Genomic DNA, 26,142 nt, shown 5'->3' on the forward strand with positions numbered 1-26,142 from the left:
GATCTGGTCAGGATAGAACTAGTGAGAGACCTTCAAAATGTTCATGAGTCAATTAACTTTCCTATCATATTTGTTTGGTAAACTCAAGGTCACATGAACGAATATGTACAAATAAGATTTAGCAAGGTAACAAAAAGAATTGCAACCATTCCAAAGGGAAGTATGACTTGTAATTATTTCTTTTGACACCATTCCTCTCTGTTAGTATAAGTTACTCTCTGTATAGTACAGAGTTGACTATATATACAAATAATTATAAATATTCATGAGCAAAAATAATTAACTTAATTGAGTTAACTGTGAAATGACTGGAACCATCAGATGATTTCACTTTCAAGTCAATGAATGAGTTTAGGATTCATTATGAAACTGTGTTTTACTTTTAAAGTACAGATTTACTTGAAGACTGAAAACTATCGATCCTGATATAACATTATCAGTTACAATAAATACAATTTGGAAATCAGAACAGATATTTTCATCAAATTTTATAATTATTTTGCTTTTTCAACAATAGATTTTGAGACTACACAAATAAGCCCTTTATAAAAGAACTTGCTGACCCAGCAGAGTTGCTTAATCAAATCATAAACAACAATTAAATAAATCCCTGATGTGACTTATCACCCTGGGGAGTACTAGATAAACTAGTTATTCAAGTGCTTGACCATGTATCATATCTTTGTGAGATGTCCATGTTCCTACTGCAGGCCCTTCCTCCCAGAATGAATTCTAAGTATATTACTCAGCTCATATTTTATGGAAGGCCATTCAAACATACACTCAAATTGAATGTTAGAAATCCATCCAGTTCTTTTGGTATGAGGCTATAACATACAGAGATTTAGAGGACTGTTAACTTATAGTTTTTATCTCTGAAAATAAAAAATATATATAAATAACACTAATTGTATATTATTCCCTATCAAATGTATTTCTAGGAAAAGTATTTTTTAAACGTAGGTTAGCAAATCTCAAACTTATTTAATATCAAGATAAGCTAATGAAAAAGAATATTTTAAAATGTATATGGACTCAAGTATTTTTTTCACCTGAATATTAAAATTCTGAAGCCGTAATTTACCTTAACTGTTGGCAGCAGTTCAGCATTCCATGATAAATCAACACCTGTCTGGCTTTAAAATAAATATGAAAATATAATTAAAGGATCAAATATATGGAAGTATTATAAATTACAAATAAGACTCAAAGGAAAAATAAATCATCTCTACACCTAGAGATGTCTAGTGAGTCTAATCCAATATACTCTGTCTGCATAGTTCCCTTAGAAACAAAAATGTTTTTCCTAATTTCAATGTTTGGAAAAATTACTAGCATATTCATTTCCTTTACTATTCATTTTAAAAACAATACTATAATTTCACATAGCATCAAAATGATAACAATGTATGAAGCTATTCTTAAAGTGTAATTTCCAAGTATTGTTTATGTTCAGATAAATGAACAGTGGGTTCAAAAGACTTACCACATAGAAGGGCTGTTTACACAACCAAAAATCCAACTATTCGTATCCTGTTGATTAACAATAAAAAACAAAACACATTAAGTATTGTAGAAAACAATTACATAAGACAAGTATCCATTTTCAATACTTTATGCTTATATGATAGGATGACTGGGAGCAAGTGAAAAATAATAGCTTATTATTGAGAAACATATCCAAGATGTTCTCAAAGTCAAACAAATCAAGGATGGGTAAAGAAGTCTAAAATCAACATTGATAGGTAAGCAGTTATCCAGGAGCAAGAGAAAGACTGCCCTGACAGCTATCTCTCTCTCTCTCTCTTTTTTTTTTTTTTTTTTTTTTTTTTTTGAGATAGAGTCTTGCTCTGTCGCCCAGGTGTTGTACAGTGGTGCGACGTTGGCTCACTGCAACCTACTCCTCCTGGGTTCAAGTGATTCTCCTGCCTCGGCCTCCTGAGATTACAGGCATCCGTCACCATGTGCAGCTAATTTTTGTATTTTTAGTAGAAATGAGGTTTCACCGTTGGCCAGGCTTGTCTCAAACTCCTGACCTCAAGTGACTCGCTTGCCTCTGCCTCCCAAAGTGCTGGGATTACAGGTGTGAGCCACCATGCCTTGCCATCTCTCTACAGCACATCACCTAAGCATTTCTAATTATTGAACCAAAATTTTCAGAGGTCAGTAATGTCCATACCTTAATTAGATAGAAAGTAATTGACATCTTTTAAACAAAGAAAGAAAAGCCGGAGGTAGACTTTTAAACTGACATCTTTTTTTTCTTTTCTTTTCTCTTCTTTTTTTTTTTTTTTTTTTTTTTAAGATGAAGTCTTGCTCTGTCACCAGGCTGGAGTGCAGTGGTGCCACCATAACCAGCTAATTTTTGTATTTTTAGTAGAGATAGGATTTCACCATGTTGGCCAGGATGGTCTCAATTTCCTGACCTTGTGATCCACCCAACTCCATCCCAAAATGACCAACAAATAACTTCTACACAATCAAGAATGTGTTTGTACTAAAGCATAATTCCAAGGGCTCCAGTCTAAAGCTGGTTAGATTCATCAGCACGGATGGAAATGCAGAAGATACTATGACATTTTAACACATTCTGTATTCAGCTTTAATCAGTTAAAAGCAGTGTGACCTGAGATCTTCACTGTAACTTTTTTTTTTTTTTTTTTTTTTTTTTTTTTTTTTTTTTTTTGAGACGGAGTTTCGCTCTTGTTACCCAGGCTGGAGTACAATGGCACGATCTCGGCTCACCGCAACCTCCGCCTCCTGAGTTCAGGCAATTCTCCTGCCTCAGCCTCCTGAGTAGCTGGGATTATAGGCACGCGCCACCATGCCCAGCTAATTTTTTGTATTTTTAGTAGAGACGGGGTTTCACCGTGTTGACCAGGATGGTCTCGATCTCTTGACCTCGTGATCCACCCGCCTCGGCCTCCCAAAGTGCTGGGATTACAGGCTTGAGCCACCGCGCCCGGCCTCTTCACTGTAACTTTTAAGGAAGTAAGAGCAATGTTCTGAGATATAATTATCTAACTACTGAAATCCTACCAACACATAAGAGGATGAGAAGCACTGCTCAAATAGCTAAATACATTTGTCCTTTGAATTCCAGATAGGACAATCAAGAAATCAATCCTTTTATTCAACTGATATTTATAAAATCCATTCTAGGGCCAAGGAATTATATGCTAAGCCCTCAGGAAAATGATGAATCAGGCACACATAGCCTCTGCTCTCATTCAGCTTAAATAAAATGCTAAGACATTTTTTTGGATTATATAAAAGTAATCTGATTGGAAACAAAACAAACAAACAAAAAAATGTGGTGTTCCTCTGCAGGTAAAACACTTTTATGAGTCCTGTATCAGTTCCCTGTAATTCCCAGAACAATAATATGACATTAAAGAAGCAAGGCAACAGAGTAGATCTCCACAGCCTGAACACAGAAAATCTAGCAGGCTGTAAACGATCCAACCCATTTTTGTAAAGGGTTTTTACGGCTACTAAGTGGGGGGCCTATCCTCAGACGTAGCCTTCATTATAAAAATTGCTGATATTCCACACTACTTCAGTGTACAGGAAATTCTGATTCATTCATCAATGGATTGAATAGATAATGTATTACTCAAGCCCACCCTAAGACATCATGTTGATATAACCAAGGTGTTAAAAGGCTAGCTAGTTACAAAAACTTTAGAAGTTACTCAGGGATTATTAACTAACTCCTAAATTATACAGGGAAGAAAATGCTGCTAATCAAAAATCTATAGTTCTCAAAAAATTCCATTTACAGTAAAAAGCCATGCTTATAATGGCTGCTAAAATCATTAAGTGAAAGATTGACTGGATACCTTATAATAATAGATGGATCATGCTGGCACCCCAGAGCCCACCAGTATTTTTGTCTCTAGAAGTGGTAAAACCAGTCATTGTGTACTTCCTGATATCAAGAAATAGGTGATACATAGCTCTACTTATAAAACATTCTTATTATAAAAAATTAATCTGAATCTAATCCAGATTCTAGATCTAACTACCAGTTAATAGAAAATATAGGGGATAGAAATACATCCTAAAAGACACTATGAGAATATAATCAGTTAAACACAGAATGTGGGGAAAAGGGTGGAGCTATTTATTATAAAAGAGACTTAAGATCTAAGAACCAGAGGCAATGTATGCATTAGATTCTGATTCAAATAAACTTGAAATTTAAGTGAACCGAGGAAAACTGAACATGGAGTGAATATCAGATGATAGTAAGGAAGTAGTATTAATTTGGTTGGATGAAATAATGGCATTACAGTAATATGTAAAATCCTTATAGAAAAACATACTTTATGGATGAACTAATAAAATGCCTAGAATTTACTTTTAAAATTCTACAGTCAAGAAGAGTGGGAAGGAATAAATGATGTATGACAGTATTAATAACTGTTAAAGCTATGTGAAGATTATAAAAAAATTCATTCTAATATTTTATTTCTGCCTATATATATACTTGAAAACTTCTAAAATAAAAATTTTAAAGATTTTTAAAATTCACCACATGACTTTATGCTAATTGATAGCAGTGAACACTAAATACAGAAAAAAAATCCTCCCATCAACCAAATGAATAATTTGCAATTTGGCAGGCATTTTTCTAAATACAATAATGACATCCTGATTTGAAATTCAGTATTAAGTGAGAAAGACTATTTTAAGCCATTACTCTCAGGGCCAGAATCTGCCGGTGTAAAGAGCCCATCTAGATTTTAGGCTAAGAGATGATAGTCTCTGTGAGAGATGCAAATCTGGCAATTCCACTAAAATGTAGTATTCCTCAGCACCCAGCCCACATGCCTATCATCTTTTTAAAAAGATTTTACTATATACTGTAATCAGATGTCAGCATCTCCAGCAAAGTACTAGATTTTGGTTCTAAATAAATACAAATAACAAAAGGGAGAAGAAGGAACACATGGAAATATAAAGTGAAGAATCTTGAGACACGCCAAAAAAAAAAAAAAAAAAAAAAATCAGAATAGAGGAAAAAGAACCCAAATCAAGAAAAAATCCTGAAAGTTAGAAATGTAGATAAATTATTGAAGTATTATTTAAGCATTACTTTTTTCTTCTTTTTTTTTTTTTTCTTTTTGAGACAGGGTCTCACTTTGTCACCCAGGCTGGAGCGCAAGTGGTATAATCTCAACTCGCTGCAATCTCAACCTCTGGTTTCAAGCGCTCTTTCTCCCTGAGCCCCACAAGTAGCAGGAACTACATACAGGTGTGTGCCACCACATCCAGCTAAGTATTTTATATTTTTTGCAGAGATGGGGTTTCATCACATTGTCCAGGATGATTTCAAACTCCTGAACTCAAACGACACACCCATCTCAGCCTTCCAAAGTGATAAGATTATAGGTGTGAGCTACCGCACCCGGCTTTCATTCCTAGTACTGTAATAAATGCATGCTACAGCTTTTTTAAAACAATATCACATTTTTTAACAGTGCCTAACATAATACTCATTAAAAAGAAAAGCAATGGATCTAAAGCCTGAGCTGAAAGCGAAAAAAAAAAAAAAAAAAAAAAAAAAGAAACACAAAAATCAAAATATTTATTCTGATACAATAAATCTAGATAACATTGTAAAAGTTACTCTATTATCTTAGAGAATATTTGGTATAAAAAGTACCTCAAATTTTAGTATGGAAGCCAATGAAAAAACAGAATTCATTTTATGAAGTTACTATAGAATAGCTTTGCTTACTTACATCTATTATTTAAAGTACTAATAGAAACTTAGAATTAAAGGGGTTTTGAATTCCATTTCTTCATCATGAACAGAGTAATACTAAGGCAGAAAGACAGGGTGGAAGACCTAAACTAGAACCAAAGTTACAATTTAATAGCATAGTATCTGTGACAGAAAATTTCTGATTAATACTTTTCAATTAAAACACTGTTCCAGAGAAATTATTTTTCAACTATGTAGATTAACTAGGTCTATCAGTAGAATTTGAAAAATGAACAACAGTTTAATCTCTTAAATCTACATAGAATGTACCAATTATCTTACCAGCATAGTGCTCTGACAATAGACATGAGTGTAGATTTTTCTATGATTTTCAAGAGGAAATGCAAAATACATCTTCTCAGATTTCTAAAAAAAGAAGAAAAACACTCAATATAGCTATAATGAGTAGATTAATTTAATCATTCCAAAAACCAGATATAGCAAATGAGTAATTATTCTCATTCTATCATCTTGGTGCTGTTGAGAACCAATACTCTAGGAGCAGAAGGAGGAAGATACAGAAGGGCAAGAGAAAAATTAGGTATCATCTCTGTAGTCCTCAGTTTGTCCTGGAAGTATAAGTGTGAATGAACTTTTTGTTGTTTTATTGTGTGTTTTGTTTTTGTTTTCGTTTTGCTTTTTAGGTAAACTTTTATACAGTTCTTAGCTCTGGCCACTGAAAAGGCCTAGAAATGCCAATCCAATAGCTATAAGCATTTCTAGCAACAGATTATGGTTTTGAGACCCTTTAATGGTCACTGATAAGAGGATGCCTGTGAGCCAACTCACCATTCTGATAATGAGTAAATATAAGGTAATATCCAAAGATAAAGATCCACACAATTATCATTATTTTCTCATAGGATTTATTCTACTTTCAATTAGTAGATGAGCAGAAGTTTTGCTCTAAGTAATATAGAATTGCCGGGCGGGTGGCTCAAGCCTGTAATCCCAGCACTTTGGGAGGCCGAGGTGGGTGGATCACGAGGTGGTCAAGAGATCGAGACCATCCTGGTCAACATGGTGAAACCCCGTCTCTACTAAAAATACAAAAAAAAAAAAAAAACACAAAAAAACAAAACAAAACAAAACAAAACAAAACAAAAAACCTAGCTGGGCGTGGTGGCGCGTGCCTGTAATCCCAGCTACTTAGGAGGCTGAGGCAGGAGAATTGCCTGAGCCCAGGAGGCGGAGGTTGCGGTGAGCCGAGATGGTGCCATTGCACTCCAGCCTGGGTAACAAGAGCGAAACTCAGTCTCAAATAAAAAAAAATAAAAAATAAAATAAAATAAAAAAATAAAATAAAAAGAAACAGAATTAACTAGAGTACTATTCTAGTTAATAAATAATAAAATTAAACATCATCATTTTTGCATCCTCCTAAATCAATTAATAGCTCCACGCATTCCTCATCAACAGTGGCTAACATAACAAAAATAGAGCCTAGCAAAAACAAAGATCTGAATATGAAAAAGCAGCTAGATCCAACTACTAAATCACAGGGCCACAACAGGCAAAGGAATATGTTGACTGACTACAGGAAGGCAGTCAGTAAAATCAAGAATGTGAAACTCTAGAGGACAAATGACTTGTTGTTTTTGTTTTTGTTTTTAACAAATAAGTTTCAAGAAAAAAAGGGAGAGGGTGGTGGTAAGAGAAAGTCTTCCCGATTAAAAAGTAATAAGAGACATTAATTGATAACAATGTGTAGGCCTTGTTCGGATCCTAATGTAAACAAACTGAAAAAGAAAATAGCAAAAATAAATTTATGATAAAACTGATTACTGACTAGATTTCTTAAAGAATTATTATTAAATCATGGGAAAATGGCATGCAGTTATCTTTTTTAAAAGAGTCTTTAACTTTTAAAGATAGGTACTAAATCACTTCTGGAAAAAAAATGAAAAAAAAAAAAAAAAAAAAAAACACCGATTGGTGGAATACTTACATTGTCAGCTATATAGGTCCATTTGGACACTTTTACTGGAACCCACAGAGATGTCCCTTAAGGTAAAGGAAATTAATTTATTTGCCTTGTTTTGTTTTTATACTACATAGTTTCTTTCTTCTTTGAATCCTGGTGAAATACTTCTCAGTCACAATAAAGAAGTGGTTTCCTGAACACTGGCTATATTAAAACAAAAAATCTAGTAATATATTTTCTATACGCTCATCACCAACTAGCATCCACATCAAGTAAAGTATAAATCTGTTTGGTATCCTTTAACTCTAAGGAATTATCAAAATAAGAAAATAAAGGAAATAAATATTTCACTTCTCAAACAAGACATATAATTACATATAATAGGTATAATTTGCTCTTTTTAAATAGACAAAGCAAGTTATTTTGCTTTATATTTAAAAACAAAATTTATCAGCAAAAGATATGTTGGTATCCAAAAGAAGAATGAATAATAACTGATAATTGAGAAACTGAAAGGAGGTAAGAATAATATGGCACTTATTTTACGTGATTGCTAGGAGAACAGTCAGTTAATTGAATTTTTTTTTATTTGTCATGTTATTTTCAGGACAAAATTTTAATCAGTAACCTCTTATATGTTGCTTCTCTTTTTCCCTTCCTGACCAAGAACTGCACCAGCATAGGGAAATAAATTATACATATACAATAGGACCCTAAAACTTGAATTATCACAGTTTCGAAGGTTTTGTCTCCTACAGATTTACTCAAAATTAGTAATACTCCATTTAAAATTAAAATGCATTATTGTCACCAACCTGTTAAGTCAGAAATTATAGCTGGATTTTCCTCAAAATGTTTTGATGGGTGTCTTATAAAGTGGTGAGTCAAAACTGCCAATTTCTTCTTGGAATTTTGAGTTATCTAGAAAGAACATTGACACATTCTGTATCATTTTGTATCTTTTGCAACAGTTCTATGAAACATTGCTTCAGTAATAATGACAATAGCCAACATTTATTACTCTGAGCCAGGCACTGTTCTGAGCACTGTATATGAACTCAGTCAAAAACTCTAAAAGATAATGATACTACCTGCATTTTAAATGTGAAGAAACTAAAGCACAGATAAATTAAGGAATTTGCCCAATATCACACAGCTATTAAGTCTGGGCTGTGACTCACACCCAGGCATCCTGGCTCTAGAGTCCATGCTTTCATTATTATGCAATAGTGCCTCTCAAGTTACAGTTAAGAATAAAACATTATAAAAATATATAGAACCAGAAGAGAAATTTAGAGATTCTTTGACCTAGTGATTCTAACATACCACTTTCCAAATTCAGACTACTGTCAATACCACAACAAGGAAGCCACTGTTTACTAGAGAAGATATTGCCAACTTTCCTACCATAGAAATTACTCTCTTACTCTATCCTTCTACTTGTTTTCTAAATATCCTGGCACAATAAAAAGTTGGCAACTTTATACAAGCACATCCCTTAAAAAAAGTGTACTGGGGTGTAAAATCCATTTGGTATCAACCATTATTCAACTCTAGAGTTTAATAATTGAGACCCTGAGAGGTAAGTGACTTTTCTCAACAACAGAATGAGAATGGCAAAGAATTAATAAGGATTCAGGTATACTAAACCTTTCCAATCCCTTTGAAAGTCATCCAGCATTTCCTTGAGCATTTTTAATTTGCTACTTTGTAAGGCAGTGCATTCCAATTTTAACAGCTCCTATCAGGAGAATGCTTTACCCTTTTTAGAGCAAATAATCTGATTCCTTATTGCACTGCTATCTTAGATTGGGAGAGAGTCCTTCAAAAATTAGAAGCTTGCTATGTCCGCCATTCAAATAAAACATATCTTCTGCAAATAAAACAACTTCAAACATATCAACTGTTTATCACAGAACTCTTTTAGTCCCTTCACCATCCTGATTGCCTCCTCCGAATATACTCAAGTTTGCTGACGTCCCTCTCAAAATATGCATGAAATAGAATACGGTTCTCTAGATATGGTGTCAGCAGAGTGGAGGTCAGTAATTCATGTAAACTCTCTACTTCAAAGAACACAATCACATACTAAATTTGTGTGATTTTCTTAAGTGGCCACATCTGTTTGCAATCAATTAAATGTTACAGCCTATCAAAACTTAATTTAATTAAGACTGCATTCTACCAACCTTACTCACTCTCTAGGCAATCTGTTTACTCAAAAGATTTTAGCTATGAATTTTATGCTAAGAACCACCAAAAATTACTCTGATTCCTGCCTTATCACCATGCTTAGGACTAATTATGCTTTGCATTTTAGTTTCTCTGAATATATATGTTCTGCTTTTCTCCTAGACTATATACTTCCCGAGGGTTAGATATCATACCTTAAGTTTTTATTTTCTACTATTTAGTCAGACAATTACACATAGTGAGTTTTAAAACAAAACTCAGTTTCATCAGCAGTATTTTTGATTCTTAGCTATCTGGTTATTAAAAATTTCTCATTTTCCCCTTAAAATGCACAAAATATTTATACATTCAGAATTATAATTTATTATATATTAGTACTATAACTCTTTTCTAATCTTATAAGTGAATGGAAAAACACGATTTTATTTACTGAAATTAGTTTTATGTCCAATTTTTTTAGGAATATACCTACCTGAGGTATCCTGTTCTTCAGGAGTTGGAATAAGGTTTTTCTTAACTTTACTAAATCTCAGTGCAAGTACAAACAACTTTAATTGATTCTATTATTGTATCTAGTTGCAGTCCCTCAAGTAGGCTTAGCAGCTTTACCAAGGCTAAGTCTCACAGTTAAAACAGTGCTGATAAACCAAAAAATGTTTGTGTTCCTGACCAAGTCACAGTGTCAACTTGGTGAAGCTTATTAAAATCAATAAATACATTAACTAAAACACCGAATCTTGTAGTTTAAAATGTGGTAAAACACAAAATTATCTGGATCTTCAGGAAAAGAGCTAAGTATCTATGATTCTCTCTAAGAGTGATTATACAGCTTTCTGAAGAGTTAAGGAAAAAAATCCCTACCCTTATAAGAGAGTACACTACAGGACAAAGGTTCTTTCCTCATAGATAAGAAAAGTATCGCCTGGAGACATATTGAGAAAGAGATCACTCATATTAGTTTCCCCAAGAATTGGAGCCTTCAGGGGAAACACTCCAAAAATATAAAGGTTGCAATGCTTTGCCATGAAAAAGACTACTTAAAAAATAAGCAACATTTTTCTCCAAAAGAATAAGCCAGAGCCATAGTTCTCAAAATATATTTCCATGTAACAAGATGACCTGAGGTAAAAGGCTGTTGAAGATGAATAATGACAATGTTTCCAACTCACAGAAAAAAATTTAAGTTAATGAAAATAATTCTCTGATTTTTGCTGAAATCCTTGGTACCTGCTACCATTTATCTGCTAGCAGACAAGAAACAGATAAAAGAGGAATGTGATAATCTGTAAAGGATACTATGACTTCCATTTGTTCTGCTGATTGAAAAATTTGGAAAATTACTAGTTTGAAGAGTTTACACTGTGAAATCTCATTATAGAGAAGGTAAAACTTACAGAAGTAAATAATTTAAGCTATGGTGAGCTTAGGTTATTCAATAAATTACACACTTTAATCTTATCAGAAAGCTAAAGTGCATTTTAAAAAAATGGTTCAAAAATGTTTAATAAACTCAAGAGGCTGAGGTGGGAGAATCACTTGAGCCTAGGACTTTGAGTCCAGCCTGGACAACATAGTGAGGACTTATCTCTCAAAAAGGAAAAAAAAGTCTAGTAAGATAGATAATGATCAAAAAATACCAAAACAAAACAAAACATAAGATAGATAATGATGTTTATAAGGTATTACAAAAAAAATTTATAAAATAGTTTGTAAGAAGCATTTCCCCTACATTTAAAAATAAAAGAAAGTTGGGTATAGTGGCTCACGCCTGTAATCCCAGCACTTTGGGAGGCCAAGACAGGTGAATCACCTGATGTCAGGAGTTTGAAACCAGCCTGGCCAACTTGGTGAAAGCCCATCTCTATTAAAAACACTGGTGGTGTGCAAGTGTAGTCCCAGCTTCTCAGGAGGCTGAGGTAAGAGGAGTGCTTGAACCTGGGAGGCAGAGGCTGCAGTGAGCCAAGATCACACTATTGCCCTCCAGCCTGGGTGACAGAGTGAAACTCCATTCCAAAAAAAAAAAAAAAAAAAAAAAAAAGCTAAATGTCAAACTTTAAATAGTGGGAAGAACTAGGGGAAGATTTAAGGTTCTTTCACTTTTTCATATTCATTGCATTTTATAAATTATTCACAGCAGTCCAAATATTATGAGAAAAAGAAAGGTATTTCCATTTTTGGACTAATTAAAATTGATACAAGGTATATGCTCCTATTTTCATCAAGGTAAAGAAAATACACTAAATCCATCATGGCTGTAAATGATATAGTAAAGTAAAAGCTTTTGCTTAAATAATTTTTAGTTTAAAAATATATACCTGTTTAGTATCAGCATCAATAAGATCAAAGAATGCTTGAACTGTAGTCAACTGCAATTGTTTACACCTGAGGAATAAAGTAAGTGTTACAAATAAAACTTTCTTAAAACATAAACTTTTCATACAATTTTATTGTTTAATGGAACATCTGAGTTTCTTTTAGTGTTCTAAACTGAAAAATTATGTAACAAATCATTCTTATTTAACATACATCTTAAAGATGAAAACTTTAAAGCAAAAATAAAGCAAATTAAATCTTCTTGAATGTTTGCCACATTTTTCAGGGTCCTAAATTCCCTCACCTACCCTAGCTATACATGCACCATCTACCCCATCTCTATATGCCTGAAGCACGTCATTCTAGCAGATGCTACTGTTTGCACAGCCAGAGGAAAGTCAAAAGAGAATCTTTAAGCTGAAACACAATGAGAAATATATTAGGGTCTGCCTATTTCTTGACCCATATAGATAAATCTAATTCCTACTTGGTTTTCCATGTGCCGCTCCCGAGAATAGTCACTGCTCCATTAACCAAATCTGAGTATAGTGACTAGCCAGAAGCTCAGAAACTCCTACCACAGGTGCGATTGACTCCACCCAACCAGGAAAATCTCAAAAACTTTGGTATTTGATGTTAGCTTCACTTGAGACTAATGCTATTGGGAGGTTTTTGGGAGGTTATTTTATATGTTGACAAGAGAACCTTGGTCAAACTGAAACAAGAACCAAGATTAGAGTTCCAATTTCTTAAGTTAGTATTTCTCCCATAGTCTTATTTATGGATGAAGTTCTAAGAAAATCAACAAACCAGGCCAGGCACGGTGGTTCACAACTGCAATCCTAGCACTTTGAGAGGCTAAGGTGGGCAGACCACCTGAAGTCAAGAGTTCCAGACCAGCCTGACCAACATGATGAAACCTCACCCCTATTAAAAATACAAAAATCTAGGCATGACGGCACATGTCTGGAATTCCAGCTACTTTCGAGGCTGAGGCATGAGAATCACTTGAACCCAGGAGGTGAGAGGTTGCAGGTGAGTGGAGACTGCACGACTGTCCTCCAGCCTGGGCAACAGACTAAGACTCTGTCTCAAAAACAAAAAAAAAGTGGTTAACAAACCAATTAAATTACTGCATTGAGGAGAAAAGACGCCCATGACAAATCATCAAAATAAGTTATATAAGCATTAACTTACCACACAATGGAGAGGTGGTCTGTTGAGACCCAGGTCTTAGGCACTGCTGAACTCTTAAAAAAAAAAAAAAAGAAAAGAGAGAAAACAATAATCAAACTTACAAAAAAACACATTTGTTATTCTCGAAAAAGTTTGAAATTCTTATAAGTTAATATTTAGAAACACATAACATGGTTTCACTATACTGTGACACCTAGTCATTTTTAAATGATGCATTCTTATAAAAGGTGATCTAAATATATTAGAGTTTTTCTGTATAAAACATAACTCTTTCTATAAATATCATTCCTGGCTAGTCAAGTTTAAATTACCCTTTAAAAATTATTAAAGCAACCATGGACTCTTTCCTAAAATTTAATGTCTACCTTTTTTTAATTACCCTGAGAGGTAAATTTAAGATTATTTTATAAATCATAATGTAAGTTACTAAAGACATTTTAGTAATTTTAATTTTGACCAAACTACCACTTGATAGATTCTAAGATATTATTTCTTCACCAGTGGTATACCTAAGAAATAATTAGGCCTAAGAAGATTTTTCAAACCAAGTATGCCTGATCACAATTCCAAAAATACCAAATCAGACTTTCACAATTGGGGTCCAGGCTTATTTACTTTGGAAAAAAAAAAAAAAAAAAACCCTGGCTGATTAGGATGTATACGCCCAAAAGGCTCCTAAAAAATACAAGTATCTGCAGAAGGCTTCCTAACAATGGCACAGCACCCTCCAAAAACTACAGACTCTTTTTCACACCAGATAATGATCTCTCTGTGAATAGCATCTTACACACAACAGGTGCTCATTAAGTAAATCTGATTTTATTTTTCATAGCATCTCTCTATGTACCATCAAAGAGACAAGGAGCTGTCATTATCAGAACTGTCAAAACAAAATGAGGAGACTAATAGCGTAGATGCAAGATAATTTACAGAGGCCTAAAATATCTCTTTAATAAATGAACTTAAAAAATAGATACATATAACTTCTAAGGAATCACTATCACCCTTGAAGTCTATAAATAATAACGTGTCTTTGGGTTCCAAGTTCTGAAGTGGGAGAAATCTACAGTTTACTTGATGAACTTATAATTACTTGATATATTTAGAAATTACTACTTACAGTTTACTAAAAAAAAAAAAAAAAATAGACAATCAGAGTTCACTGTCATTCTTTGATTACATTAATGGTCAGTAGAATAAGAACTCTTAGTAGACAGCATTTACCATTACCAAGAATATAAATCCAGTTTACTTCCATTCACTTTAATTAATGCATGTGTGCTACAGTTGAAAAAGAAAAGGCCAACACAAATCAAAAAGGTAGTTGCTCATGATTGTTACATTGAAAACTGCCAAATGTCTACCAAAATCCATTCTTGTTTGCTTGCACACTTGGTTGGATTACAGCTCTTAGCTTCTCTTGCTATAATATGTGACTGAGTTTTTTATAATGGTATGTGAGCAGGAGAGATGTGTGCCATTTGTAAGCCTGACATTTGTCTCATGTTCTTTCTTCCTTTCTGTGGTTGAAGATAACTAGAGCAACTCTGAAAGTAAAACACTGAAGATGGAATGCCTACTCTCAGCCTGAGTCCCTGAACGGAACCTCTTAGAAAACCACCCACCAACCTAAATACCCACCCAGGGCAGTTACATTAATAAATGTAAACTTCTATTGTGCCTCAGTGTCATTACCTGTGTGGGACTGTTTCAGCAGTTTAGTCAACCCTCTTAATATAATTATGGTGTCTAACTTAAAAGATTTTTCCATCCCAGTGGATGTAAACATCATTTAACTATTCTTGAGATAATCATTCAAAAATGATTACTTGTTAATATTTTTTAAAGTGAATATACATGTAGCTATATGAAAGGCTGTAGAATACCTGGAGGCTAAAAAATAAATCTTAGGGTATACAATGGCCACTTTTGAGAAAGTTCCAAAAGCAAAATATCTTCATCAGATACAGAAATCAGAGATAACCAACTGACTTGAAAGCAACACATTATCTAACGGATTAGAAAAAAATAAAGTAGTACACAAAACACACACCCCCACACACACAACTAAAAAGATCAAAGTTCTTTAAAAGACAAGCTTTAGGGCCTGACTTGGTGGCTCACGCCTGTAATCGCAGCATTTTGGGAGGCAGAAGTGGGTGGATCACAAGGTTAGGAGTTCAAGACCAGTCTGACCAATATGGTGAAACCCTGTCTCTACCAAAAATACAAAAATTAGCAGAGTGTGGTGGTAAATGCCTGTAATCCCAACTACTTGGGAGGCTGAGGCAGAAGAATTGCTTGAACCTAGGAGGCAGAGGTTGCAGAGAACCGAGATAGTGCTGTTGCACTCCAGCCTGGGCAACAGAGTGAGACCCTGCCTCAAAAAAAAAAAAAAGATAAGCTTTAGGATGTGGTATCAATACAGCACTGTGCTCCAGCCAAGTTCTAGGGAATAAGTTACATCAAATTTCACATGACTAAATCATCTGTGTTTATAAAGAGTTGATACACAATTTTTTGAGGACTTCCAACAAATACCTGACCAAAATATTCAACACCAAATAACAACATTCATACCTATAATAAGAAGGTTTGATATATTTGCTAATTTCATTTCAAAACTATTCTGGCTATATCCCAGTTCCTCTAGGTATGTGAAAATGGTGCATAATAGCAAAGTAGCTTAATAATTTTTGTCCTACAGCTTAATAATTTTTGTCCTACATAGCCAAGCATTCAGTAAATACCTATTTAATGAATGAATAGTAATCTAAAGTAGGACAACAATAGGTGAGATGAACAAAGGAGTATCTATGAAGAGGTCCAACTATGAAACAGTGACTATAGGGTTATCTCCTAAAAAGCAAAAGGAACAAGCAGACTACATTTTATGCATTTTCTCATTAGAAAGTAATTAGATTTGAAGGTGATGTGTCTATTGAGTTAAGAAGCTACCATCTTAACTGAAGACTTCAAGGTTAAATATACAAGAGAGAAGTCCTAAAAGGAAACTTGACTCACTTTACATAGGTTACATATCCCAGTTAAAGACCAAATACTTGATGGATGTCCTAGCAGGGAAGAATAAGTAGCAAATAAATTAACCAGGGTTCTACTTATACTACTTATACTATCAAAGCTAATCATGTTATTATAAAATTGTTAAACTTTAATTCAAATTTAGCATTCAGGAGTATGTGATATGTTTGATATTCTACTATGATTACATATAGTTTAACACAGATATAACTAGATTCCCCTGAATTCCAATCCACACATTCTTCTAGTTACAACTCTAATCAATGAATAGGCTCTTATTTTGGACAAGAAATCATTATTCCTCAATAATAGGGTCATTTTTACCACATTTCTAAGATCCTTTGTACTTCTTTTTTTTTTTTTTTAGTCAGAGTCTTGTTCTGTCATCAGGCTGGGGTGCAGCAATAAAAATCACAGCTCACTGTAACCTCAAACGCCTGGGCTCAAGTGATTTTCCTGCCTCAACCTCCTGAGTAGCTCAGACTATGGGCACTCACTACCATGCCCAAATTAGCCAGACTAATTTTAATTTTTTTGTATTTTGTAGAGATGGTGGGGGAGTGATCTCCCTATGTTACCCAGGTTGGTCTTGAACTCCTGGCCTCAAGCAGTCCTCCTGTCGTGGCCTCTCAAAGCGCTAGAATTACAGGCATTAAGAGATGGTTCCTGGCCATCCTTTTTACTCCTGTGAACATAAGCATCCACAACTCTGCCCTCCCAACACATTCATGTTCATTTGTTCATTCATTCATTCATTTTCTCTCTCATTCTCTCTCTCTCTCTCTCTCTCTCTCTCTCTCTCTCTCTCTCTCACACACAAACATGCATTCGCATACAGCAGTCCTATGTCACTAACTCAGCAGTCATTACCACACAGCTATATATTATTTCTTCTTTCATGTTCCACTGGGTCTATTACATTACTATTTCAATAGAAAAAGATTACCACAACAGATAAGGCACTGGTATGATGGCTTAATTTTGGAAGAAAAGTCAATCCTGAACGAACTTGATAATCCCGGAATCCTCCAGCTACAGAAAGTGTGGTTAAATTTATTTGTCGAGCATTTAGAATCCAATAGTTGTTCACAGTCATATAAAAATCTGGTAGGGAATAAAAAGGAGACATTAAAAAATAGTAGCCATTCCCTGCAACAAGAAGATATTTATACAGTAATATTAATATTTAACTGAATTTTTCCTTAAGTCATTTCATCTATAAGGAGTGCATTATTCACATTTCCCTATTTTCAGTAAAATCAGTATCTTTACACATATTCCAACTTCCTCATTAAATCAAAGCGCAAATACTAAGAGTTAGTAAAGGCATTAATTGAAAAAGAGATACCTAAATTTTATTAGCTTCGGATCCATAAGCAAACACCTTTCTACATAGCACAAGAATGATGCTTACTCATGAGTCACACAATATAGCAAAAAGGGAAAACCCTAATACTCTTCCAAAGATAAGAATTTACTACACTACCATTGTAGACATTTGTGGTATTGGCTTGATGGTATACGCACATGTTCAAATCCATCGAACTGTATATATTATATATGTGCAGTATTTAATATATCAATTACCCTCAATATAGTGTGTGTGTGTGTGTGTGTGTGTGTGTGTGTGTAAGGAAAAAAAAAAAAAAAAAAAAAAAAGAGATGTAGTCCCCTCCCACTGATGGCAGTGTCCCAGCTTAAAAAGGCTTACTAAGTCTCTTCTGTGGCCAACCACCACTGCAAAGTACTATTTAAATTCTTACAATCTATCAGGACAATATTACTGACATTAGTCTTAGGACTATGCTGCTTCGGAAAACCTCAGGGTTAGGGATTCAACCGATTTAGTGTAACAAGTCGTTCAAAGGGAAGAACCTGCTGACAATTTTTCACTTTGTCTATTGAGGTGAGAAAATTCTACTGTCCAAGACTAAACAGAGGCTAGGGCAGGGGATTTCTCCATTCTTTTTCTGATTATCAAAACTTAATGCATTTTTATCCTGGCATTTGATCCCACTCAGGGTTTCAAACATTGGGTACAGCAAGGTGCCCGCATTAAAGATTCCAGCAGTACTTACTTAGATTACCACCTAGCAGACTGACTCTTAACATCTGGAGAACCTGGGATTCAGAGAACCAGCAGGTCACACAAGCCATATGTCTAAATAGTTTAAAAAATCAAAAATCCAGCTAATAACCTGTTAAATGAAATACAGTCTTTTCTGCCTATTTTGAAAAATGCATCATTGAAATAATCTGGACGGCCAGGTTCAAATTAAGAATTCTCAGACACCTCAGAGTTAGCCACTGGATAGTGGCAGAATGGAGGTGAGCAGATCTGTAGCCTTTTACTGTGCTTCTCTTGCCATCCCAGTTTGATCCCACATGGTAAGGGCCTCATGTGCACATGCAAGCTCTGTCTGTACTTCCTGCAGAGCTATGCCTTGGCCACAACTCAAGCTTAGGATTCTACATACCTGCCCTCAGTAGAACAAGGGAAATTAAGAGACCCACACAGGTCTTGGAAGCAGGCTTGAGGCATATAGACAAGAAAAGTCTGGAGGCTTGGTTAGCTAGATCGCAGTGTAGAAGTAAACACACAGGCTCCACACAGGGAAGCTACTTAGCCTTCATGCTTCTCAAACTATGGGAAAGGGTAGGGGCAGAGCACCAGATCCTAGTGCAAGGCCTCCTTCCTCCTAATGAAAGGCAGTATTTTCACCAAGTATAAACAGGAAATCTACTTGAGAGGTCACATGGCTCTTTGTCTCTCAAAACCTTAAAATTTTCATTCTAATTTTGACTTAGTAAAATAAAGTGAATAAATCTAGAATAAAGAGGAAAGACTTACTCATTACAGGAAAGACATCCTAACCTTAAGAATTATTTTCAGTCTGAGCCTTTTAGAGACAAAACAGTGCCACCCTCCAAAGCAACAAAACCTATTGAAGGTACATTTCTCAAATAATTTTTAAAATATATTTGAGTCATTCTTATTTAATCTACATGGCTCATCTACATATACCATATAAAATGCAATAATATAGAGTTCTCTATTACAGTGACAAGTACTGACTTTCAGCCTTTTAATTTTTTTTTTCCCAAACCTAAGGTCATTTAAGATTATTAGACTACAACAAATTTAAACAACTTCATTATTTTAAAATTGAAATGTTTCCTCATTAAAAGACTTCTACAGGCAAAATTTTAAAAGTACTAACAGAAAAACTGAGCCTCATAATAATTACCATTGCACCAGATACTTAACAGAAAATAAGTGATTCTTTGGCAATGCTGTTACGTTAAGATGAGCACTTTAGAAAAACTGCTTTGGTATGGAGTCACTGGTGAATATTTCTCAGTTAACTACAAACAAAATTTTCATCAAAATAAAGATAATGCAAATTTTAGTAGGTAAGAAGCTATATACATTTACTAACCAGGAAGAATTCTTTCTAAAGATTTTCTTCTACTCATATAATATTCCTACAAGCAGTGAGGATAATGTTTGGCTTTTTTTTTTTTTTTTTTTAAGAACTTGAGATAACTGGTATTTAATTCTTATTCTGTGACATTATCACTATTTGATTAGATGACATCAATCACAGACTTCTACTTTTCATTCAAAATTCCTGCAAGATTATAGTATCTGTGGCTTTATTTCCTATGTTAATATACTTCAATTAAGAGGCCTTACAGCATGCAAAGGTTAAGAGCACAAGGCCAGAAGCAAATCTGTGAGGGTCAAATATTGGTTTCACTACTTTCTTGCCACATGACTCTGGGCAAGAACTTCACCTTGGCCTTTTTCTATCTGTAAACATGAAGATAATAATGGTATCTACCTCACAGGACTGCAGTGAGGATTACGCCTGGTAATATATCATATGAAGTCTTTAATACCCAAGTTATAATGAGTTCAATAAATATTAGGAATTATATCTCATTAAATAAAGTGTTAGTGTACCTACATATTTAAAAACTAGATATTGCTACTATTCTACTTAAATACAAGCTTATTTTTTTATATAGTCCTTAAACCAGTTAACAAAGCATAGGAAGTTTAAACACATCTTAAGAGACAGGGTACCGTCCTCAAAAATAACTAAACTGGCCAGGCATGGTGGCTTACACCTGTCATCCCAGCACTTTGGGATGCCAAAATAGGCAGATCACTTGAGGTCAGCAGTTTGAGATCAGGCTGGCCAATATGGCGAAACCCTGTCTCTACTAAAAATATAAAAATTAGTGGGGATGGTGGCACACACCTGTATTCCCAACTACTTGGAAGGTTGAAGCATGAAAATAGCGTAAACCTGGGAGGCAGAGGTTGTAGTGAGCTGAGATTATTCCACTGCACTCCAGACTTGGTGAAAGAGCAACAAGACTCCCTGTCCCCAAAACAAAAAAAACAAACAAAACTAGATGGAAGCCCTAGTGCCTAGGAATTATAAAACGCATGTCAACCATGTTAGGAAGCTATGGACACACAAAACATAATAGTAGCTTCAATTATTAGCCTAAATTCAAAGATATAAAGAGAGAGACACTCAGAATTGAAAGTGTTAGTTTGCAATTGCGTTGCTTCATTCATGGATAAATCTGTAGCATACTCTAAGGGGAACAGCTGTAGGGATTTATTTATTTAATCCTAAACAACAATACGGAGGTCAGCTAATGTTTATGTAATAGTACTCACCTGTAATGAAACGATCTAATGGCATCACAGGAGCAACATGAGGTGTGGCTTGTGTAATAAGAAGATTTATCAGATCATGCTTAAAATTTGTCAGTGTAAGCAATGCTCTTGCAACAAGGCCACCCATAGAATGTCCAATTATTGTCACACTTTTTGGAGCAAATTCTTGACCCTATTAAAAGAAATCACCATGTCATAATTAAGGTTTAGTATCATTTAAAAAATACTAAATAGTTCTCTCTGCATATGAGCAATTTTATAGAAAAAAGAAAATCAAACTATATCACCTCCTATCATAAGGTACAGAAACACATTTTCACCCAGTTTTAATTATATGAAAATATAGTAAGAGTACACATATATTTTGTGTTCTGCCAAACATTTTTAATAGGTATATCTTGGTTTTCTAAGCCAACGGGAACACTAGGTCGAGCAAATCATGTTTATACTAATTGTTATACTACATGTAATCTGAGGAGTAATTATATTTGGTATATAGCAATTAGGTTTTACAAGACATACAAAATCAGATCGTTTGTTTGAAACTGAAAATACTACCCAAAAAAAGCCAAGACAATTACAGTCATGATAGCAATATACTACCTTATCATGTTATCATTTTTATTATTATTACTATCATCATTATTATTATTATTATTATTATTATTATTATTTTGAGATGGAGTCTCTCTCTGTTACCCAGGCTGGAGTGTAGTGGTGTGATCTTAGTTCACTGCAACGTCTGCCTCCTGGGTTCAACAATTCTCCTCTGCCTTCCAAGTAGCTGGGACTACAGGTGTGTGCCACCAAAACTAGCTGATTTTTTGTATTTTTAGTAGAGACGGAGTTTCACTGTGTTAGCCAGGATGGTCTCCAACTCCTGACCTCATGATCCACCCACTTTGGCCTCTCAAAGTGCTGGGACTACTGGCATGAGACACCGAGCCCGGCCCATGTTGTTATCTTTTATCTCATCCAATTATTTCTCATTTGTGCATTTGGGTTTAAAAGTTAAACAGCATTCCAAATATTTATTCACTGACAATTACATATATTTTATTTTTTAGAGAAGTGCTTTTCAAAAAGATCTTTTGTTTTCATCAACCTCCTCAGTCTGATTACCTTACTTTTGCTCATCATCTCCAACACTGATCCTTCCTACATACCATCTCTTCTCAATGAGTAGACTGAATCTTGTGCGGAAGAGTTAACATAGGAGGCCTGAGACTGCTGTCTTTGGCATGGACTGGATATAAGGTTGGCTCTTGGCTGGAATCTGGAACCTTATATTTGGGGGAGATTGCCACCATTCCCTAAATGATAAGAGTCACTAAACTGTTTGTGCAAACAACATGTTTGATGCTGAGCACCTGCTGTCCTCCAGGCTGGAATTTTCGTATATGCTAGGCAGAGAGTATCTGTGTGATATGATCCCAGTAAAAACCTTGGGCACTGAGTCTCTAATGAGCTTCCCTTGTGGACAGTATTTCAGCAATGCCGTTAATATGCAGATTTAGGAATCAAGTGAGTCCTTGGTGATTGCCAAATACAGACCTGATTTAGCAAAAGCCAACCCCTACAACTGTGCTCTGAAACCTGTCCACTTTTACCTTCTCATGCACATCACTCAGGCAATCCTTCTCATCTTCTTCTTGCATTATTGCTTTTCTCTCTCTAGATCATTTTCATTAGTGTATAAATATACTGTTATTCTCTTATTAAAATACTTGTATTTTGAAGTATATCACTCTAGCAATTAGTGCATAAATATACTGTCATTAGCGTATAAATATACTGTTATTCTTACTATACTTGTATTCTCAAGTACTTCACTCTAGCAATCCTTCTCTTCTTGCATTATTGCTTTAATCTCACTAGATCATTTCATTAGTATATAAATATACTGTTATTCTCTCTTAAAAATAACTCCCTTTTAATTATCACTTTCCCCTTAGCAACTGCTCTACATTTCTTTAAAGCAAACTTCTAAAAACAAGTTGCAGGCCAGGCACAGTGGCCTGTAATCACAGTACTTTGGGAGGCCAAGGTGGGTCAATCACTTCAGGTCAGGAGTTCAAGACCAGTTTGGCTAACATGGCAAAATCCAGTCTCTACTAAAAATACAAAAATTAGCCAGGTGCAGTGGCATGTACCTGTAGTCACAGCTACTAAGGAGGCTAAGGCATGAGAGTCACTTGAACCCAGGAGGCAGGTTGCAGTGAGCCAAGATCATGCCACTGCATTCCAGCCTGGTGACAGTGAGAACCTGTCTCAAAAAACAAACAAAACAAAAAGCAAGTTGTATACACAGTACTTGCTGTCTCCAATTTCTCAACTTCCACACACTCTTAAATCCATTTCAATCAGACTTTTACCCCAACATGCCACCAAAACTGTCCTTGTCAAATCACCAATGAATCCAATGGCCAATTCTTAATTCTTGTTGTTGTTGTTGTTGTTGTTGTTGTTGTTGTTGTTGTTAGAAGACAGGGTCTTACCAGGCGCGGTGGCTCAAGCCTGTAATCCCAGCACTTTGGGAGGCCGAGACGGGTGGATCACGAGGTCAAGAGATCGAGACCATCCTGGTCAACATGGTGAAACCCCGTCTCTACTTAAAATACAAAAAATTAGCTGGGCATGGTGGCGTGTGCCTGTAATCCCAGCTACTCAGGAGGTTGAGGCTGGAGAATTGCCTGAACCCAGGAGGCAGAGGTTGTGGTGAGCTGAGATCATGCCATTGCACTCCAGCCTGGGTACCAAAAGCGAAACTCCGTCTCAAAAAATAAATAAATAAATAAAAATAAAAGACAGAGTCTTACTCTGTCACCGAGGCTGGAGTGCAATGGCACGATCACTGGGGCTCACTGGAGTCCCAATCTTCTAGGTTCCAAGCATATCCTCCTATCTCAACCTCCCAAGTAGCTGGGACTACAAGTGTACACCATCACGTCCTACTAATTTTTTTTTTTTTTTTTTTTTTTTTTTTTTTGTAGACACAGCTTCTTCCTATGCTGCCGAGGCTACAATGGACAATTATTAATCCTCAACTTATTTGACCTATCAGCAGCATTTTAAACAGTTAATTACTTCTTCCTTCTTTGAAATATTTACCTTAGTTTCTCTGAGAACAAACTCTCCTGGTTCTCCCTTTACCTCACTGGCTACTCCTTTTTAGTTTCTGGTTCTGCTTCCTTCTCATCTCTCCTCATTTCTTTTTTTTTTTTTTTTTTTTTGAGATGGATTTTCTTTCCTTTCTTTTTTTTTTTTTTTTTTTTTTTGAGATGGATTTTCACTTTCCTTGCCCAGGCTGGAGTGCAATGGCGTGATCTTGGCTCACTGCAACCTCTGCCACCCAGGTTCAAGTGATGCTCCTGCCTCAGCCTCCTGAGTAGCTGGATTACAGACATGTGCCACCATGCCTGGCTACTTTCATATTTTTAGTAGAAACAGGATTTTTCCATGTTGGCCAGGCTGGTCAAGGCTAGCTCGACCTCAGGTGGTCCACCTGCCTTGGCCTGGGAAAGTGCTGGAGTTACAGGTATGAGCCACCAGGCCTAGCTGTCTCTCCTCATTTCTTAAAACTGAAGTGAATCAGTCCTCGGTCCTTAGATCACTTCTTTTTCATATCTTTGTTGAAACCATCAGTGATCTCTTCCAGTCTAGTGGCTTTAAATATATCTATATACTGTCAACCCCCCAGTAATTATCTTAAGGCTGTACCCCTTTTCTTGAACTCTAGCCTTCAACACCACCTGCACAGTAACATACATGAAATGTCTACTGTGCATCTCAAGCTGAATCTGTCTAAAACTAAATTCTTAATCTCCTCCAAATCTGTCCCTCCTACATTCTTCCCTACCTCAGTTAATGGCAGTCAATCTTTCCAGTTGTTTAGCCAAAAAAAACTTGGGGTCATTCTTAACTCTTCTTTTCCTCTCACTATGCCCTTCCATATCTGATCTGCCAGCAAACTGTAATGTCTCAACCTTTAATTTCTCATCGCTTCAACTGCCACTACCTTGATTTAAACTACCACTTTGCCTTGAACACACCCCACTACTTCCTCCTTAGCATGCCACAGTTTTATAACTACTTTCCCTGTGTAGCATGGCATTCAAAGATTGAAAAATGCACATTTTTAGAGCCCCTTTCTTTGCTTCACTCTCTTCTTTCTCATACACTGTCACATTTAAGTGCTTAGGCAGCCCCAAATTTCAATTCTCTACTTTCTTTAGCTAAGTGGTAACAATGTTGCCCCATGGTCTGGAAGATGCTTCCAGGCAAAAAACCAGAGCAATCATGGAGCTCACTTCTTCCAGGGATCACAGTCCTTTGCTGCTCTGTTGTCCAACATCTCAAATCAGGTGCCTCAGATACCTTGACCAGTTTTCCAGTTGTTTACAAATGCAGACGGTCTACCTTAGTACCAGTTAGTCATAGCTAGAGGGAGAAATCTATGCCAATGGTTTTTAGGTAATGCATCACACTCTTAATTTATATATATATATATATAAAACTATATATACATATAGTTTTTTTATATATATAGTTTTAAAAAGTTTTTCTTCCTGAATTCACCATAAGAAACATTTCTTATAAATATAAATTTAAACTTCAAAACCATTACTGAGACCAAGACAAAAGACTCTCACAAAAAAATCTTTGTGCCATCTCGCTTCAACTTCCAATACACAATTTAAAGTATACTGAATCCCTTTTTTAAAAAGATGCTGATAGGTTGCACCATTATTGATTTGCATACTTATCTCTCACCTTGTAGAGTTTGAGAATTGTTTTAATACATTCATGTACAAACTTGGTCTGCTTCTGAAGACTTCCACCATACAGTGCCACCAGTTCTTCATTGAAGTTCACACTAAAGAAGTCAAAGTGGTACTTGAAGTCAATGTCCTCTGCTTTTCTAAGTGCAATGGAGCCAATAGAATGAACTGCGGAGGAAAAGAGTGAAGTGCACATTAAAAGATACCTTTTTTTAAATTT

At 35.3% G+C, this 26,142-nt stretch overlaps 1 protein-coding gene and 1 long non-coding RNA gene across 2 annotated transcripts; both read right to left on the reverse strand.

Moving 5' to 3' along the window:
- Positions 1–1,084: 1,084 nt before the first annotated feature.
- LOC141582914 (uncharacterized) lies at positions 1,085–6,117 on the reverse strand. The gene is made up of 3 exons (XR_012515806.1): positions 6,056–6,117; positions 1,487–1,533; positions 1,085–1,136 (listed from the first exon to the last, which is right to left on the reverse strand). It is a non-coding gene; the product is annotated as an uncharacterized LOC141582914 (long non-coding RNA).
- Positions 6,118–7,127: 1,010 nt separating this feature from the next.
- LOC141583057 (GPI inositol-deacylase-like) lies at positions 7,128–21,290 on the reverse strand. Its single transcript, XM_074392465.1, has 6 exons — positions 21,142–21,290; positions 17,389–17,546; positions 13,401–13,453; positions 12,206–12,272; positions 8,513–8,618; positions 7,128–7,216 (listed from the first exon to the last, which is right to left on the reverse strand). The coding sequence occupies exons 1-6, from the start codon at positions 21,266–21,268 to the stop codon at positions 7,128–7,130; spliced, it is 600 nt and encodes a 199-aa protein (XP_074248566.1). The 5' UTR covers positions 21,269–21,290.
- Positions 21,291–26,142: the final 4,852 nt, after the last annotated feature.

The sequence above is a fragment of the Saimiri boliviensis genome, chromosome Y (assembly GCF_048565385.1).
Source record: "Saimiri boliviensis isolate mSaiBol1 chromosome Y, mSaiBol1.pri, whole genome shotgun sequence".
NCBI classification, from domain to species: domain Eukaryota; kingdom Metazoa; phylum Chordata; class Mammalia; order Primates; family Cebidae; genus Saimiri; species Saimiri boliviensis.

Excerpts from the sequence above, each read along its gene's own strand:
- LOC141583057 (XM_074392465.1), bottom strand. The coding sequence starts at position 21,268 with ATGGGTGGCCTTGTTGCAAGAGCATTGCTTACACTGACAAATTTTAAG. Across the intron at positions 13,454-17,388 it reads CCAGTGCCTTATCTGTTGTG|AGTTCAGCAGTGCCTAAGAC; the intron begins GTAATCTTTTTC and ends TTTTTTTTTAAG. Across the intron at positions 8,619-12,205 it reads TTGATGCTGATACTAAACAG|ATAACTCAAAATTCCAAGAA; the intron begins GTATATATTTTT and ends TGTTCTTTCTAG.